Source organism: Mauremys reevesii, linkage group 5 (genome assembly GCF_016161935.1).
Source record: "Mauremys reevesii isolate NIE-2019 linkage group 5, ASM1616193v1, whole genome shotgun sequence".
NCBI classification, from domain to species: Eukaryota; Metazoa; Chordata; order Testudines; family Geoemydidae; genus Mauremys; species Mauremys reevesii.
The window spans coordinates 134,960,997-134,981,429 of NC_052627.1; the positions used below are offsets into that span (position 1 = coordinate 134,960,997).

Genomic DNA, 20,433 nt, shown 5'->3' on the forward strand with positions numbered 1-20,433 from the left:
TCCTTTGTAATCTCTCCATTTGTCAGGTTAAACAGGGTAAGGAGCCAAAGGTCACAGGGTTGGTTTACCAGGAGCCCTAAAGTTATTAATGTTTCTGAACCTTCCAGTTTGAGATTTTCTTCACCAGCAGCTGCCTGTCTTCCTGCTCTCCGAGATAAAGGCCATGTTGTTTCAGGCCTAATGTGATGCCGATGATAGATCAAAGGAGCCAACATTTCAGTCACTTTCCAAAACCTACTTCAAAAAGAAAAGATTACACTTAACTGGAGTGTGGTGGGAGGGAGGGAGAACAGGACTTCTTTGGGGGGAGGAGGGGGAAGCTTCCCAGCAGCAGTTCAAGTGACCTGCAAAGTGGGGATATTTTTAATGGCCTTCATATCCCTCTAGTATACTGAAAACACCCATTTAAAAATAAAGCCCAAAGCATTCTGACACCATTAAAGTGAATGGGCTTCGTCAATGTTATGAGTTACAATGGGGTTGCATTAATTATAAGTGGGTCTAGTTCAGGAAAAATATATGGGCCAGATTTTTCAAGGTAAGCATTGTGTGTATGTGTATAAAGACCCTTCCAATCAATCCCATCATAGATAATCAGCAAGGTTTGAACAGGGGACCTACAGCACCAAAGACCTCTATCACTTGAACTAAAGGATAGAGAACAGCCAGTTAGCAGTAATAGCCTGTTCTCTTCTAGAGGCCAGCCACTGCAGGTGGGTGCACCATGCACTTTGCCAGTGCATTACATATATACCCTGTTATGCTTGCAAATAAAGTGTAAGTGTGTGTGTGTGATAGACCTGACTTGCACAAGCATATCAGATATTAGTACATGTAAGTTTAGGCACACCCAACTCTGTGTGTGGGGTTTGTACATGGCCAGCTTTGAAAACTGGGCCCTATCGCTCTGTTTCTTGACCCATTACAAAGTCCGTCATTTTAGAAACAAACATACTTCTGTCCAGCACAGACCTGGCATTGATTGCTTTGGTGCAAGGTTAGGTAAAATGCAGATATTGGGAATAATGGAGAACTGCATGCACTGCAAATAAAAGAGCAGATATTGAAAGCAGGGCCAGCTCCAGACCCCAGCGCGCCAAGCGCGTGCTTGGGGCAGCATTTTGCCGGCAGGGCGGCAGGCGGCTCCGGTGGACCTTCCGCAGTCATGACTGCGGAAGGTCCACCGGAGCCGCCTGCCGCCCTCCCAGCGCACCCTCCGCAGGCGCGTCTGCAAGAGGTCCCCCGGAGCCGCGGGACTGGCAGCGCGCCCCCTGCGGCGTGCCACCCTGCTTGGGGCGGCCAAATTCCTAGAGCCGCCCCTGATTGAAAGGCTGCTGCAGCATGGAGGCTGGATGTCTCTCTAATGAGTGGGTTAAAGAAATGGAAAGATTTCTGCAGCTCTGTTGGAGCAATGGAGGCAGCACATATTCCCTCATTGCCCCCTCTGTCTATGGGACTGTCAGGGCTCAAGAAGACAGTGGAGGGTGGGGATTGTTGGGGATCCCAGCAACAAGCTCTGTTCAGGGTGAGTAGCTGGGTGGAGGGACTCTAGCTCCCAACTCTCCTGGACTCCTCCTTTTCCCACCATGGCACAATCAGCAACTGTTCTGTCAATTGCTGTCACCTGCTGTGCTTCCTGGCTCTACATAGTACACAAAGGGTAGGTAATATTGCCTCCAGCAATGTTAACTCTCCACAGCTTCTCCTCAGATCGCAGTCTTGGGCAGGGGGAAGCATTTCTGCTTAGCCACGGTCTCCCTTTCACCTGCAGCTTTCTCGGTAGGTTTACTCTACCCTGCTTTACTTGGGCGTGGAAAGGAATCATTGACCCCAACAGGAGGAGAACCAGTTCTAGGGACATTCTCCTAAGCACCTGTGGAAATGCACTGTGGTGGCATGTTGTCATTGTATGACATGATTGCATGAAAAACAAGGACAGCAGAAAGCATTGGGAAAAAAATCTGTTTTTATTTATATTAATACTTATCCAGATATTAAGAAGCTTCACAGAACATACCTATAATATAAATATATATATACACACACACACACACACACACACACACGGCACTATTGAAGGGGTGGGCATGGGTACCAGGGAGTGCTAAGTATCCACTGGGGGTAATCAGCACCCTTGCCAATTAGGTGCTGAAGTGTGAGGATGGTCAGTCTAGGCAAGAGAGTGCTAGCCTGGGATTCAGGAGACTTGAGTTAAATTCCCCACTCTTTCACAGACTCCCGATGTGACACTGGACAAGTCTCTTAATCTGTGTCTGCCTCACCTGTACAATGGTGATAACAGCACTTCTCTACCTCACAGGGGGTGTTGTGAGGGTAAAGATTGTGAGGTGCTCGGATGCTGTGGCGCTGGGGGCCTTGGATTTTCCCCCTGCTTCAAAGCATTCTGCAAATTAATTTTTGAACTTTGTTTTTCAGCTCCACGGAGGTCGACGACATGATTCGAAAATCAACCAACTTGCTGCTGACTCGAATGCTGAGCAACTGTTTGCAGACTGTTATTAAGAGGAGAAACACAGGGCTGACAGAGGTAAAGAGTTCAGTCCCCTGAGAACAGCTAGTCATGGCAGTAGAATGTGTCCCATCATCTAATGTTTGTGGTTCCATTTCACCTTTCTAGGGCGTGTCTTTAAAACATAGCAACGGGACCATTATCGTAATGTTAGGTTCTTTAGGAACAATGGGGAGCTGCTTAGCATTGCTGTAATAATTAGTAAGTGCTTTATGCTCAGAGAGGAATTTCTCTGCTGCTTTCTCAGTTGTCATTGTCTATCATTTGATGGCTTGTATCCCTTGAATATTTATAATTCTAGAACACATTTATATGCTGGCTATTGTATTCCTTGTTATAGGAATGAAAAATGTAAATAAGGTAAAACAAATGACTATTATTTGTATTACAGCCGCAAGTCAGAACTCCAGTGAGTGAATTGGGCAGCATTGCGCTAAATGCCATACAAACATGGAGTATAAAAGGCAGTCTCTGCCCTTAGAGCATGTTTCTTTCCAGATGCTTAGAAAGAACTTCCCAAACTGTAGGAAAGCTGAGGTTTATGGCAGTTACAAAATGTTTGTGAGCCAGCGACTTTATGCTTGTGTACACGTGATTAGTGTCTGACATTTCTATAAATGTGGGTCCAAATTTTAAATCAGTTTAATGTGAGTAGATGATAAACTAATTGAGACACGTACAAGTCTTTGGACTGTGCCTAGGCTAATGAATCCTAGTGAGGCCTCTGGGTTCCGCTATCCAAGGAATATTAAATAAAATATAGCTGTATTTAATTGACGTAACTGTACTTGAATTGTGACATGAGACCTGACTAACACTCATTTACTCTAAGAAATCCGCAGCTGACTTTGCTGTGAAAACCTTTCTTGTGTTTTGGGAACAATTATACATCCAAGATGGGGATGCATCTAGGGGAATTTCATCACATCAGAACTGGTTTATCCCTGTATGTGCGCTCAGTTTTACAACTGGGATTCACCCTTGCCCTCCAGCACAGGGGAGTGTCTCTGATCTTTGGGGGCATATTCCTCCTCTCCTACCCCCCAGGGTGTCCTGGGGAATGAGGAATGTAGAGCTATGCCCTACCTTATGCATCGGAAAAAATCATCCGCTGTTGCGAGTATATTTTTAAACAGCAATTTGATTCGTGTGACTTTGTGAACAGCGCTTAATAGCTGACTGGTTAACTTACCACAGGAGTCCCTCCAGGCTGCTTACCCCCCGCTTAGAGAAGAGCTTGACATATGGTGTGTGTTCCATAGGAAAGGTGATGCCAGGAGAAGAAAATAATGGGGTTGAGAGAGTGCTGTGGTGGAGGGTTTGTTCAGCTGCCTTGGCACTGCTTCTCTGGAAGCTGAAGTGGGATTCCACAGGAAATGCCTACAGGTCACGACAGTTCAGACTTAATGACTCCAATTTAAAATAAAGGTCTAATTTGGCAGGAGCTGCCTGCCTACGGTGTTTTGCTTTGGCGCTCTTTTCATATTAAGGCTGGCGTCACCCTCCTGCTCCATACCACTTATCAAGGGACAGTTTTCCCCTTTTTTCTACTCTGGTCTAAATGGGTAACTTCCCCCGCCCCATCCTGGTCAGGATAAAGGAGGAAAAGACATTAGCTCTGTCTCAAAACTATTTCTCTGTTCTTCACCCTGACGCTTATTCTTATGTAGGACAAATATTGGCCGGTGTTTATAAAATGATATAGTGCATTGCATTTTTCATCTGGGGATCTCAGAGCCTTTACACTGTTTCTCAAAATGTGTCTGAGGGACACACAGATTGAGTAAAATTTCCAAAAAGCTCCCAGGTCACTTAGGAGCCAAGTCCCATTTTAAGAGTAAATCTCTAGTTCTTTCCATAAGACAGCCACCTCCTCGCCTATTAAGACCCACCACTGCATCATCTTCCAGACAGCGTGTTTGACATTCCTGGAGAGAGCCATGTACCGGTGCCACCTGAGGACCTTCCTTACTCTGTTTTTCATTGTTGCCTTTATCGTTTTCCTCAGGATGGGCTTGAATTACTTCAGACCAATGGGCATTTGTTACGAAAGTCAACTCTATATAATTCCAGCCCTTGCCTCTAGAATCATAGAAGATTAGGGTTGGAAGAGACCTCAGGAGGTCATCTAGTCCAACCCCCTGCTCAAAGCAGGACCAACCCCAACTAAATCGTCCCAGCCAGGGCTTTGTCAAGCCTGACCTTAAAAACCTCTAAGGAAGGAGATTCCACCACCTCCCTAGGTAACCCATTCCAGTGCTTCACCACCCTCCTAGTGAAATAGTGTTTCCTAATATCCAACCTAGACCTCTCACACTGCAGCTTGAGACCATTGCTTCTTGTTCTTGTCCCCTCACCCATCCCATTCCCTTTTGCTCTTCAGAGACCCATCTTACTTATTTCAACTAGGAGTAATAGAAGCAGTACCTCAGGAGCGCAGAGGGGAGAGTTTCTATTCTTTCTACTTTCATATTCCCGCCCCCCCAAAAAAAGCAGGGATGCATCGTGTCCTGGACCTAAGGCAACTGAGCAAATTCATGCGCAGACTGTCAGAATAGTGATACTAGCTAGCTTCCATTGTCCCCTCTCTAGGAATTCAGCATTGGTTTGTGTCTCTTGACCATCAGGTTGCTTATTTTCATATAGCAATTCATCCAGTCCACAGAAAATATCTCCAGTTTACAATGGGACACAACCGCCACCAATACCTTTCAGCCTTTCTGCAGTCCCAAGAGTGTTCACAAAATGTTTGGTGGCAGTAGTGGAAGTCTGTCTGAGACAGCAAGGCATACCCATGTACCCATTCTTGGACAACTGGCTTCTGAGAGAGAAATCCCCATAGGGTGTATCCAGTGCCCTGTCCACACTCCTCAGCATATTCCATTTTTAGGACTGAGTGAGAATGGACCAACTTCTGTTTGTGAGATAGACAAGCTTTCGAGCTTACACAGAGCTCTTCTTCAGATCTGTGAAACCTACTCAGTGTCACAGCTAAATATAAGGTGGAGCAGATTGTTTAGCATAAGTAGTTAACACATTTCTAGGGGCCATTCAAGGTGAAGTGGCCCATTAACACCCCTCCAGTTATGGGGGGGAAAGGAAGTAAAGAGGGGGAAAAGGCAGCTTGGGGGGAATTTAGTGGGTTATTGATTGTTATAATAAGCCATAAATCCAGTGTCTCTGTTCAGGCCCTGATGTTTAGTGTCTAGCAAAGTTATAAATTTAAACTCCCAGGCTTGTCTTTTGAAGGTGTTGTGCAGGTTTCCTTGGAGGATGAGGACTGATGAGGTCAGATATAGAGTGTTTGCCTTGTGAAAAGTGTTCAACCACAGGTGATAGGGCATTTTGTGCACTGGTTGAGGTACACCGTGTGTTGTGATAGGAATGTGTGGAATCTGTGGATCTTGAAAGGTGAGTTGTAGGCATTTTGTGCACTGGTTGAGGTACACCGTGTGTTGTGATAGGAATGTGTGGAATCTGTGGATCTTGAAAGGTGAGTTGTAGGGGGACTGTTGATCATTGAAGCAGTGGTGATATGTCTGCAGGTTTTGCATCTGTTCTGGCAGGGTCTGGTGCTGCTTTGAATTGGCGTATCCTGGTCTTTGGGGAGCTTGCTTCTGATGGTGAACTTGGAGAAGTTGAGGGGTTGTTTGAAGGCCAGAAGAAGAGATCCAGAAAAGATTTATTTCCCAGTCGAGAGTGGGTTGTAATTGTTTAATGATACCCCATATGGGTTCCAGTGTGGGGTGGTAGGTGACAACTAGGGGTGTGCAGTCAGAAGGGGTTATATTTCCATATTAAAGCAAGTTATCTCGGGCTATTTGGGTCATCCCTTACTTCTGTCCATAGAATGTATAGGGGCTCTTCTTGATTCCAAGCTGGAGGCATATCTCCATCTAGACAGGTTTCAGATCATCACATCCCTAATGTCCTACCTCGGGGGAAACCCTACAACAGCAGCAAGAATCTCTGAGAGACAAGGTGAATGAGGTAATATCTTTTATTGGGCCAACTTGTGTTGGTGAAAGAGACAAGCTTTCGAGCTTCCACAGAGACCTACAGTGCAAACATCAAACTATTAGGTCACATGGCATCCTGCACTTTTGCCAGACTTTGCCTCTGCCTTCTCAGGAGCTGCCTGAGGTCTGTTTTGCAATCAACTAAACATCATAAGCCCACTTATCTCGTGGTACGGACTACTCCACAAGCTTTTCTGGACTGTTGGACAAGGCCCCAAAATGGTGGTCTCCCACAGTGACCCTGATTACAGATGTCTCTATAGCAGATTGGGGGACCCAGCTAAAACACCTAGATTCAAAGCATATGGTTCTAGAAAGTCTCCTCCCCCCACCTCCCCGGTTGAGATGAATGGCTCAGAGTCCCATCTGGAATTCTGGGTGATTTGAACTAGCCTGTGGAGCGTTTCTACTGCTTCTGAAATGAACCATAGTGGTGCAGATCCTGACAGACAACCCCTCCACAATGTTTTATATTAACAGGTAAGGGGGTGCCCTTTCCATTCCTTCTGTCAACCAATCAAGCTATCTTCATGGGAAAACTTACATGGCTCTTCACCTACTAGGAGCAAACAACAATTTGGTGGATTTCCAGAGCAGGCAGTACTCAGCCATTCATCTCAACCATTCATGAGGACTCAGTCACTGAAAGACTCCATGCTCAAACCTGTATTCCACAGATGGGGCTCCCCCAGAATTTATCTGTTCACCACCACCAAGAACAAACGTCCACTATTCTGTTCCAGAGCAGGCACCAGTGCAGGCTTCTTCCAGGATGCCTTCTGAACCCCTTAGTCTCAATCTTCTCTGTGCCTTTGCTCCCATTTCCTTGATACCCAGGATCATAAGGAAAATCAGGTAGGATGTGGTCACAGTAGTACTCAGAGCCCCTTATTGGTCCAGATAGTATTGGTTCACAGACCTACTGCATATGTCCACATAGCTATTGAGATCTCTCACCGATCTCCTAGATGTACACTCTCAGAATCAAGGACAAATTATCCATCCAAACCCAACATTTTTACATCCGATGGGTTGGAGGTTTGGTGACTGAGCACTACAGACAGGGATTGCTCTGTAGAGGTCCAAGAAAATTCTAATGTAGAGCAGGAAGCCCTTTTGAAACCAGATCAATCTACAGTTCAAAGTGGAAAGGTTTTTCCATCTGAGCTTCATGACATGGTCTCATCCTTTTAATTCCTATTCCCAGGATTTTGGACTACATCTTCTTAAGCTATCGGACCTCCCCATTAATTCTGTCAGGGTCCATGTGGATACAGTTCTGCTGGTTTGAGAGTCCACTTCTTCCTGGGACTTTAATGTAGTTCTTATGGGCCTCCTGGAACTCCCCAGTGAACTCTTATCCAAGTACTCCTTACACCATTTCATTCTCAGAACCACTTTTGTGATGGCTGTCCCCTCAGCCAGAAGAGATAGCAAGATTTAAACATCTTAGGGCTTGGCTACACTTACAAATTTGCAGCGCTGCAGCAGGGTGTGAAAACACACCCTCTGCAGCGCTGCAAATTGCGGCGCTACAAAGCGCCAGTGTAATCAAAGCCCCAGCGCTGGGAGCCGCGCTCCCAGCGCTGTCCGTTATTCCCCACAGGGAGCTGGAGTACGGACAGCGCTGGGAGAGTTTTCTCCCAGCGCTGGCGCTTTGACTACACTTAGCGCTTCAAAGCGCTGCCGCGGCCAGCGCTGCCGCGGCAGCGCTTTGAAGTTTAAGTGTAGCCATAGCCTTATAGACTTTCAGGCCAGAAGGGACCATCATGATCATCTAGTCTGGCCTCCTGCATGTTGCAGCCCACAGAGCCTCACCCACCCACCCACCCCTGTAATAGTCCCATAACCTCTGGCTGAGTTACTGAAGTCCTCAGATCATGGTTTAAAGACTTCAATTTGCAGAGATTTCACCATTTACCCTAGTTTAAACCTTCAAATGAACGGTGCCCCATACTGCAGAGGAAACATCAGTAGCAGATACCCCTTCCACTCTTTTCCTTAGAGATAAGGTGTGCGGAGACGTCATCAGAACTTTCTTACCAAAATGGTGTCTGATTTTCATTTAAAGCAAACCACCAGCTTCACTGTTTTCTTTCCCCAAACCACATTCACACCTGCGAAAAATCAAGCTCCATACTTCAGATGTTTCCAGAGCCCTTCTTTATCAGTTAGACAGGACCATGCCATTCAGGAAATTATCCCATTTATTTGTGGCATTGGAAAAGGCTGTGAAAGGTCAAGCCATCTCTTCCCAGATATTAACCAAGTGGATCACTCGGTGCATCACAATTCATTACCAACTAACAGATATGCCCCTCTCCTCAGGCAGCATCAGGGTCCACTCAGCTAGAGGCCATACAATCTCCTCTATGTGCCTAATAAATGTTCTGTATCAGAGTTCTGCAGGGCTCACATACAACTTAGTCCACACCTTTACCAAGCATTGCGCCCTGGATTTAGCAACTAGATCAGATGCTAAATTCAGGAGAGCAGTTCTGCAATCCTTATTTAGTTAGCTGCAGTAAGACTCCTCAGACCTGTGTCCTTTTAATCTAGGAACAGCTAACTAGTTGTCACAAGTAAGATCCACATAGACGAAGACTCAAAAAGGAAAGGTCATTTACATAATGGTAACTGTAGATCTCCAAGGCGTTTCACCCATGTGGATTCCACAGCCACTCTCCATCCCATCGCCTTCATTATCCAGCTCTCTGGGATTTTGAATTAGCAATGAATCAGGGCCACTCTACTTACATGCCCTTGGGTGAGGGGGCACGAGGACATGCAGGACACAATCACAGCCCCAGTGGACAGTGCTGCTCAAAAGATTCTGATCTTGCATGCCTGGAGTGCATGTGCACCATAAGAGGGATCCACACTGACCAAATATCTCAAAGGACCACAGTTAATGTACGGTAAGTACCAGGTCAGTTTATAGAAGTGGTTTTTGTAGGAACATGGTGGAGGCCTGTGGGACTGAGCCTGGTAAATTGAGATGTCTCATCACTTTGATATACCATATAAATACTGCAAAGAATCCTGTGGCACCTTATAGACTAACAGATGTTTTGCAGCATGAGCTTTCGTGGGTGAATGCCCACTTCGTCGGATGCAATACTAACCAGACTGCATTGGAGACAGTGAACCCCCCCCACCTTGTTGATTTGTGCAGCATCGATTAAAACCATATGTGCTTTGATCTCCCACCAAGAGACCAAAGGACCATGGGGCAGCCATTAGCAGTAAAGAGCAGGATTAAGCAAATGCATAGAAGGAACACAAGGGATTACAAGAGGGGGAGAAAAGAGCTATCATTTGTTTAATTTGGACAACCAGATTTGAAAAGCCTCACCCCTACAGATTCACGGAAGAAAGGAATTGACTATCAAGGACCCAGTGTGTGTGGAAACTGGAGAGTAAGCTTGCCACTTCATAAGCACTCGAGGCAAGAGACACAGGGAGCATTCTGCATGTCTGGAAGCAGATGAGGATGGGCGCAGATTGTGATTACCAGAGGGAAAAGGACTAGGAGGAATTCTGCATAGCTAGAAGAATCCAATCATTAGCAGGTCCTCCGTGTGGAATCTGTACAGAATATCTCTGAAGATCCAGCTGGCTGAATGGAATGGAAAGCAAATGAGATGTACCTGAGTATGGCTGCTCAGCCCAACCCACAAGACAATCAAACTTGCCCACAAATATCTCCAACCGTCCAGTGAAGACAGACAATCCTTGTTTGGGATTCTGTACTAAGAATGAAAAGAATGTTTTCTGCAAGACCCAGCTGGACAATGGGATGGTGTACTGTCTTCCCGGAGCCAAGACCTGGGATGTGACTAAAATTGGGTAAGCTTCTGAAGACGATGGTGAATATCGGCACTAATGACGCTACATGGCAAGATACCTCACAGATAGTAGATGACGTCCAAGAACTCAGAAGGATGCGGAAGGAGAAGACTGTCCAAGAGCTCTTCTCTGAGATCCTTCCTGTCCCATGAACAAAGGAAGACACAAGGCAGAAGATTCTGGATGTGAACTGCTGGCTAGATAAGTGGTGTAAAATTAGAGGGGGTCTGATTTTGTGGAACGTTGGTCCACTTTTCTGTGGGGAGAATGAGTTCTACAGTTTGGATGCCCTCTTCCATCCCTGTAAAAGGGGAATCAATCTTCTAGGGCACAGGCTGGCTAGACTAATCAAGAAGGTGTTAAACTAACAACAAAATGGGAAGATAAAAAGGGGGAACAAACGTGAACTCACTTAGAATAAAATCAAGTTGATGAGAGTAAAATTAGTTGTCATCAAGGGGTGTGATGAGAAGTTATTTACCTGCCTATACACCAATGCGAGACGCCTGGGTAATAAACAAGAGGAATTGGAATTGCTCATTTTTGCACATCTATTCAGCCTAGTTGGTATTACTGAAACTTGGTGTGAAGGTTTGTGTGATTTGAATTGTAAAAATCAATTATAACCTAATTAAGAAGTATTGTGTGGGCAAAGGGAGAGAGGGAGTAGCACCCTATCAAATATGACTTTGCCTATTTCTGAATTGTTAGCGCTTGAAAGCAAATGATCTTGAATACTTACAGGTCAATGTTCTAACTTTAGTAAAGTGCGCGCACTCTCTCCAGGTGTCCTAAATCCACTTCCTTTTGTCTCTAATATGTCACTTTAGAATTCTAATGTTCCAGCAAAATAGCACAAATGGCCCAGAAGATATTTTAGTGTGATATCGGGGTTAAATGGCAAGTTCTTGGAACCTTTCCATTATTGCTTATATCGCATCTGAAATATGTGAGGCAATTTGCAAGAAGACCGGGCTCCTGCTTGAGCAGTGAATGTGAATGAGGAACTAAATAAGTTATTTTCAAAGTTAAATAATTATCTGTGAATGAATCAGAGGCAAAAGCAAGGTCATTTTGCCCTAAACTTGCAATGCTTGAGCTGCATGAACTTCAGCTGGTCTTTTGCTAAGGCATTTTATCAGTTCATAGTTATCACCAAACCATCTCCGGCTTCATTTCTAAATGCCACTGTGTGATTTTTGTGAGCTGTCGCTCAAGAATATAGGGTATTTAGGGTTTATTAACAGATACCATGTCAGACCAGAAATATGTTATCTTCTGTAACCCTTTGTATTTTAATAGTATTTGAACGGTACTAAAATGAACAATGAGTTTATAAAATTATTTATCGTCTTTTGTGGTATTAGCAAAAGTCATGGGAAATTACTTTCTCAAGTGTGAGCTGTTATTTAAATTTCATATGTTAAAACAGGACAATATTTTTGTAGCCTTTCGTGGGGTGTACAGTATGTTTGTGCAGTGTCGGCATGCTAACAGATCACCCTGGTTTGACATCCATTAATCCGACATACCCCTTACTTTAAAAACACAACCACACCTGACACATCTCCTTGCCTTCACAGCTTGTGCAGATTATTATAAATACGACTCATTTGGAGAAATCCTGCAAGTTCCTAGAAGAATTCATAACCAATATCACCAACGTACTCCCAGAGACTGTCCATACTACCAAACTCTATGGCACTACCACCTTCAAGGTGAGAAAATCATAGTAACCTAGGAGTGTTTTGTGCATTATGTCTGACTGTAGATACACCATTTGTGAGTTGTGCATGCTCCACAAATAATCTTGTGCTGTGAAATGTGTTTGGAAACGTCCACACTAATCTTCTTAATCATTTTATAAAGTCTGTGCAATCCTTTCAGTGTGTCGTTTTTCAAATTATTTTAATACGGCTTTCTTTAAAAACAAAAAAACCCGTCATCAGCAATTTAGTGTTTATCATCAACCCTACAGTAACAAAGCAGCAAGAAAAACAATAACAAATGAGTCACTTCCAGATTAGTCACATATGTAACGTTCCAAAAGGTAGGGTAGAGTTTTTCCTAGTTTGTGCATGTGACCGACACAAATGCCTTTTTGCCGTAGCATTCTAAAGCTGCCAAACTAAATCATCAACAAGTGTTTGCCACTACTGAGGCATTTTATCAGCCCCTAGTGTCCCTAGCGAATAGTCCCTCATACAAGCAAATAGTGGGACGTATACTACCGCACCAAAAATATATGGATGGGTTAGCTTTTGAGAACACAAATTACAGATAAGTGACTTTTCCCCAAAGAGCAAAGCTACCCAGGCCTGGGCTTTCTCTGTGAAATGATGAACTAGTATCAATAGGGTAGTAGTACAGGGAAGACAACATGCAGGATGCTGGAAAAACATCACTGCCGTTTTTTTTCATTTATATGGTAAAGCAGCAGCAGCAGTCTGGAGGACACTGCTGGGTTTGGCTTTCCTACAGTACATCAGCCATGGACGCAGCTGAGCTAATTTGACCATGTCCACCAAATTTCAAGCCAACATTCTCTTAGATCACAGCTTTCTGCATTTATTCTTGAGAGCAGTTATTTGCTTCACAGTTCTCTTTGCCATACGTTTTCACAGTTGTAATTTTTAAGCTATAAGAAGACTATAACCATAATAGAAATCATAGAAATGTCAGACCGAAAGGGACCCTGGGAAGTCATCGAGTCCAGCCCCCTCTATTAGGTGTTTATCCAACCTGTTCTTAGAAACCTCCAATGATGGGGGTTCCACAACCTCCCTTGGAAGCCTGTCCCAGAGCTTAACTTTTAACCAGTTCTCATCCAGACCAACGTTCAATATAAATAACCTAGGTATAAGTACTGAGCATAGGTTCTGCTAATGCATTTCTCTACATGGCTATTCCAGAATAATATTTCCTTGTGGATGGAAACCTCTTGCTAGGTGCAGGTAATAACTGGAAGGACTATGTGGTGCATTCAGAAATTACTATTTTTCTGTGAACGTAAGAGACTGAAATCAAGCCCACATTCCTGCTTTGACTTGCAAGTAAATAGCATTGTTACCCAGTTAGAAAAGGGAACAGAGCCACTAATGGGAGAATGCAAAAGCATTATCAGCTAGACTGGCAGAAAAAAGGAAGATCTCCTACACAGCATGTAGGACTAGAAAGGGAAGCCAATGAGGAACAAACCATGACTGTGACACCACATCTTGTTACCTTACTAATGTAGAGTGAATTGAACCGGGGCATAGTACTGCATGCGCTGTACACTAAGTGGGCCAATTTCATTCCCATCCCATTTTAAGGAGTCTTCTCTTGTTTCCCAGGATGCCCGCCATGCTGCAGAGGAAGAGATTTACACTCATCTGAACCAGAAGATAGACCAGTTTTTGCAGCTGGCAGATTATGACTGGATGGCCGCTGACCCGGGCAGCAAAGCCAGCGATTACCTGGTAGATCTCATTGCTTTCCTGCGCAGCACCTTTGCTGTGTTCACACACCTACCTGTAAGTGACAGTGGTCTCTTTCTTTGAAAACTGGGAGTGCCTGGGGGTTCTGATGCTACTGTAGAACTTTACCTCGGAAGTGTAGTGTAAATGATACATTGTGCTGTTGTCATGAACAGAACTGATTTTTCAAATAAGGCATTTCAAGTGTTATCAGAAGTCAGGATCCCTCAGGGAGATCTCAAACCCGCTCCTTAAAGACTGAGAGAAACATACAGAGCTGTTGATTTAAAAAATACGGTAAGGGATATAATTAACGAGGTACTCAGTTTAAATTTGATTTTAAGTAACTGGGTTATAGTTTTATTTTAATCAGTGTTAAGTGACTATTTAAAAAAAGGTACCATGTTTGAGAATATATTTTGCCTTTCATATTTTATAACAATGTGCTTATAATGCCCCCTCTTCAAAATACAGCTCTGCATCAAATAGAAGAGAGTAGCTTTTTCTCTGTTTACAGTACACCTACATTTACTTATTTCTAGAGACATCATCCCGTTATCCATTGAATTCTGTTATTGACCTGCTAGAGTATAATATCCTATATAATAAAGTAAACTTAATAATCAGGCATTTTCACTTATCCGCAAAGAACTCCTTTCTTGTTAAAATTTATTTTGGGTCCTATGGATTTGTCCCTGTTAATATTTTCCATCAGTAGAACTTTGAAACGTCGAAACCATTGAAAAACCTATTTCTATTACAGGAGATTCGCTAATCTCCTTCTATCCTTATTATACAATTGTTGATAGAACTTATATTTAGCTTTTTTTGTTGCATATCGCCTAATAGCACTAGACTGCTTCTTCCTATCCCTACTTCCTCCCTTACCTTTATCTTTAACCCTCATTTCAATTTCTCCATCTCCTTCTTTTCACTCTTTCATTTTACTACTTATTCACTCTGGTAGCTGCCCAACTCAGTGGCATCTGGGCACATAGTTTGTTAAATTTCATCAGCTGTGATATAGACTAAAAAGGCTGACTCAAGCATTTGTAGTTCTCTCTGTCTTAACTTCATCCTGCTTGTTCATCCCTCTGACTGATCTACTACAAAGGTTTTAGACCACTCGTCAGTGTCATTTAGCCAATATTAAAGCCAAAGCCTTAGTGGTACCTTTTTGAAATCCTGTGCCTACGGCATCTTGGCTCCCATAAGGGTCCTTGTTGTGGTGTCTAGAAGATTTGACAGCTGGGAAGGAATTAGTTCTGATTCCTAGGGATGGAGAAACAGCCAGCGGCATGGTGAGAAGGATTTGTTCCAGTTAATCAGATTTGAAGACACCACTGTGAATGAGGTGGGAAGTTTAAGCATCACAACTAACTTTGGAGGGAGAGTTTGGGCTGTGGTGGAGAGAGACTGGAGAGTTTTCACCCATCTCTTCCTTTTGGGTCACCTATGTTTCCATCCCATATTGCAGCGCAGATAGGGAAGTGGCGTGTCCGTGGCCAGACAGGGACTTGTGTCAAACCAGGCTTAGAATTTGGGGATTGCTGGCTCCCATTTGGTTTCTTTAACTACTAGATGTCTCCTATAAGTACAGTGACCTCTACCATGGGTTGTCATCAGGTTTTGAATCTGGACCTTCAGCTCCATAGCGCACACCTCTACTGCTTGAACTAGTGGAGTAATTTAGTTAGCTGGTAGCAATAGTAAGTTTTTGCTAGGTAGAGATGGTACAGTAAAAAGTAAGCAGAACTCATACATTCTCAGTTTATTCTGGATGCTTTATTGGTGTTTTTAATACATGAGCTCCTGGGGTGAAAGAAGAGGCATGTTTTTGTAGGAATTTGGGAAATTAAATACTTAAGTGCCCACAAAATCATTGCAACATATTCCTTCCCCTTCAACCCTTTCACACACGCCCCCTCCAATAAGGGGAGAAACTCCCTCTTTGTTCATCTTCAGCTTCTGTGTTGTCTTGCTGTAGACCTGATTGACAAGGTATCTTTTCACCGAAGCATTAAGCATGGCTAACGTGGGGCTGTGAAGAAGGAAAGACGTGCCCGCAGTGATTTATGAGATAGACCTATGGTGATTTATCTTTCTTAAAACATTGTTTCCTTTTCAAATTAATCAAAATTGTTTTGGGAATAGGGAGGGCATCTGCTTACTCCAAAAAAAGATTGAGGAGGGTAGAAGCAGCCTCTCTATCAATCTAAGAGATGTAAAACTACCCAACTGCTTAAAAAGTGACGCTGCCTTTCCTAATAGTGATGATGCCAGGCAACAAGCTAACAGCATTGAGCCAGCACATATATAGCACCTTATCCTCAAAGCATCATACAAAAACGAATCCTCACAACTGCCTTAAGGAAGTATGGGAGATAGTTAATCAGATCTAAAAGTGTGATTTGTAATGCTGCAGATCTGGCTTAAATAGTTTGTAGGGGGAGGTGGGTGTGGAATTTTTAATATTTCAAAGCTATGTTCTTTACAAGAACAGTGTGAATGTGCACTCATTCTAAATTGCTCGAGGGTTCCTCTGTGACTTGTAGCCAATGTTAAAGACAGGGAGAATTGTGACATTGTATACATCCTGGTTTGTTTTTTTTTTTTTAAATCTTTAAAGTATATTGACTCCATTGTTAGCCTTGGTCTCTTTTCTGTCCCATTCTTGTTGGGTTTTCTTGATTGATCCCATAATTTTGCTTTGTTTCTAAGTGTATTTTTTATTGTTTTCAAATAAAACGTCAACCGTTATGCACGAAAGAAATCCCAAGTCTAACAATATAAAAGCAGTATGTAGAAGCAACACAAAAGCAGTATGTACTTTGTAGAAGAATATGGATGAAAGAGAAAGCAACTAAATAAAAAAGATGAATGGTAGGTATATATGAGAGTATTTGTAAAGGAATAATAGAGCCTTTCACCTCTAGCTTGTTGCTTTGAATCCAGTCCAAGTCATTAATGACCGAGTATTACTACCACGGGATCAGGGCCAGCTCCAGCATTTTTGCCGCCTTAAGCGGCATTAAAAAAAAAAAAAAAAGCCGCGATTGGCGGCGCTTCGGCGGCAGCTCTACCACCACTGCTTCATTCTTCGGTGGCAATTCGGCGGCAGGTCCTTCCCTCCGAGAGAGACGGAGGGACCCGCCGCCAAAGAGCTGGGCGTGCTGCCTCTTTCCGTTGGCCACCCCAAGCACCTGCTTGCTGCGCGGGTGCCTGGAGCCGGCCCTGCATGGGATGAGTGTTGGTGCATTGTGTGAAGAGAGTTTGCAGTCTCAATTTTGTCCCCCCGAATTACCACCATGGCTGCACGCTGTTAGCGGTTTAATAAGAGAGGTAAAAGATTGAGTGGTCCATGGAGAGTGAACTATCCTCTTACTGCTAGAGATGGCCCTGCAAAACAGGGTTGAGACATGTTGAGGGAAGAGCCCCCTTTCCCTGGCCATCTTGCTCCTTTTCTGTGGTTCCTTTGTTTCCCAGAGTTGTCAATCAAGCACCTTTCACAGTTACTGACTTCACACGATTAAAAACATCACAAATATTCTCCACTAATTTTTTTTAACTTTTCAAATTCACTAGAAGAAAAATCAACATCAGTCTCTGGAAATGACTAATAGCAAGCGACAGGTTAAATGGTAAGCATTAAAGTCGCCTTGAAAATTGCCATGAAAATTTACCAGCCCACACTCAAAAGCAACTTGCCTGCCTTTCATCATGATGATCCTAAATAAAAGTCTGTAATGTTTTGCTTGCTGATCAAAGAAACTCACCCTGGGCATACAGAATTTTGCCAAGGCGACACAAAAGTTACACAAAAAGGACCAGACCTGAAGTATAACCTCGAGACAAAGCCCTGGTCCTGCAAAGACCTATTTACTTGCTTAACAGCATGCATGTGAGTAGTTCCGTTGTCTTAAATGGGACTGTTCCTGTGTATAGAAGTCCCTGCAGAGTCAGGGCTCTAAGCATCCAGCAGATCAGATTTACTTGCAGAACCCGGGTACCTCAAGTCAACATTTCTGCTGAAAAAATTTAAATGGTAACTCTGAACAGTACGCAGGGTAAATTTTGGTCTGAGAGCTGGGCTTTGGTCATGCAATTCTGATTTGAATCCACAAGAGACCCTAAACTTTCACGATAGTTGTAAGGTGAAATTTTAATATTGAACCAAAGTATTACAAGTTAGTAGAATTTAAAAAGAACTTTGAAAGTCTCCTTTGTTCTCATACATTCAAATGGCAGTTGTATTTTGCAGTTTCAACTCTACAGTGTCAGCTTGGACTTCACAGGGGATGATGGGAGGGAAGTGTCTATTGTAGTTTCTACTGAGTCATCATCTCTCATGATTGGGTGAGAGCGAAACAGTAGCAGGTATTTCTCAGGAAAATGGCAATTTCCTTAAATTCTGAATTCCCTGGATTCTGGTTTTTTGCTCTCATCCTTGACAGCATTTTGGCTTTAGATGTAGATTTCTGTAGTATCGATTAGTGTATTGATGGCTAGCACGGACAGAGCTGCTTAGGGAAGGACATATTTGCATTTCTTCCTAACATTCTGCTAGTTAGGGAAGATGGCAAATGCAGGGCTGCAAATTGGAGCCAGGACCCACGAGCATGTCTCTAGCACATGTTGCAGGGTGAAGAGTTCATGGTTAAGCCATCGAGACTCTGGCACATAACACCACAGCACAGAACTTTCATGGTGGTTTAGAGCCACAATTTAAAAATGGTCTGCTAAGTGCACTAAACAGCTCAAAACAAATAATACGTTATTGGAAATAAAAGCACAGCTAACATTTGGCCCTGAGGCCTTTCCTTTCTGAATTAGCAAGTGCAAGTTACTTACGATATGCTGCCTGCCTCACTGTTGGTAAGGTAGTGTACTCGCCTTCTGTAAAAGTTTAAATAAAATGCTTTGCTAAAAGAAAAAGGTGGCTTCCCTGCTCTTTAGAGAGCCCAGGGCCACAGTTTAAATAGATTAATATTTTGTGCAAAACACTTTAAAAAGAATGAATGAAAAAGCCTTTTGTCCAAGATGGCTGATGGTTGTTTTTATTTCTTGTTAGACAAGCTAATGTAAATCGCATTGACAAGGCTACTCCAAACACACTGATTTGTTGACTTTAAGCCTTTCAAAGATGGAGAGTTGTGTCAACACCTACAATGAGCTGTCAGGTTAACAAAGCAAGGATGTTTTTTTGCTGGGGGGCGGGGAGGGGAGTTGGGGAAAGGGGTGTGTTTTGTTTTTATTTTAAGTTTCCTTTAATCCTCTGTTAGTCTTGTATCTTGATAACCTCCTTTGGAAGGTAATCGGCTGAGGCCAAGAGGTGACAGTGACCTGGGAAAGGGAAGTAATCTTTCAGCAATCGTACAACTGTAACCTTTCCAGTCTCAAGCAATTCAGCATGAACTCTTTGCACAGGGAGTCTTTTCCTGTGTGTTTATTTTTGCCAGATGGTGAACACAGATTTCAGCTGTAACTGTGTAAACTCTCTGGATTCTTTGCTTGGGAGGCTTTGTCCAGTGCCCCATTAGCTGTATCGACATCTCTTTGCTGTTGCAAATAAACTCAGTGATCCTGGCAGTTCACATGTTTTGTAGAGAGAACTTTAAAAGAGAGGTACATTTTTCTTGTAAAGAAAATGGTTTCCTATGTTGCTTTAGTAGATGAAACATTTCCCGCATAACATATTGAAAGAAGGAAAACAGTGCATGGAAGTAAATACAGGACAAATCTGAGTTTTATTGTAAGCATAGCCTTGACTGCTTTGGTCAAGAAAGATGCTCATCTTATGTTGTCCCGGTGGAAAATATCTGGCATGAAAACAGAATATGAGCACTAAAAACTTCATTATGTTATAGCTTATTACTGAGATAATAGTGAGATACTGAGATAAGGGTGTCAATTTAAATGTGTGTGCAGTTCTTTAATATGCTGTCAAGTTCTTGAAGTGACCGCTTTAGTGAGAGTCTTGTTTAAAGAGTAAGCTTTGTTGTAGGAGATGATCACGGTACTCCTGAACTGCTCCCACCTCACTATCATTCACGCTGTTACTTTGCTCTCTTATGCATTTGATTTAAACTCCCTGTGTTGTCCTCTGTAGGGGGATGTAGATGTCCATTCTACAATGTCGGTGAGTATGACTGTGTGTTGTTTGCATTCAGTATGTTCTGCTCGCAGTTCAAATATTAGAGGGTTATTTGAACCAGAAAAGGTCTGTATTCTGGGAGGGGTGAAGATAACTAGAAAAGCAACCTAAATCTTAGTGTTTCAGAGTAGAAGTTTAACCCTTTCGCTGCTGCCAGAATGTACGCATTTTCCTCCATTTATCAACAGAAAGTGAATAAATAGAGCGTGTAGGAGCACAGTGAAGAAACAGGTTTCCTGACCTACAAGGCGCTCTCGGTTCAGTAAGTATAGCATTGACACAGCATAATAAGGTAATAACTGGAGATATACCAATCTCCTAGAACTGGAAGGGACCTTGAAAGGTCATGGAGTCCAGCCCCCTGCCTTCACTAGCAGGACCAATTTTTGCTCCAGATCCCTAAGTGGCCCCCTCAAGGATTGA

At 43.3% G+C, this 20,433-nt stretch overlaps 1 protein-coding gene across 2 annotated transcripts in view; it reads left to right on the plus strand.

Moving 5' to 3' along the window:
* Positions 1-20,433, plus strand: part of EXOC6B (exocyst complex component 6B) — a 436,117-nt gene that overhangs the window by 261,953 nt on the left and 153,731 nt on the right. For both annotated transcript variants that reach the window (XM_039540501.1, XM_039540502.1), the window contains exons 16-18: positions 2,437-2,548; positions 11,982-12,116; positions 13,734-13,913. In XM_039540501.1, coding sequence (XP_039396435.1) covers positions 2,437-2,548; positions 11,982-12,116; positions 13,734-13,913 — 427 coding nt within the window. The remainder of the gene's footprint in view (positions 1-2,436; positions 2,549-11,981; positions 12,117-13,733; positions 13,914-20,433) is intronic.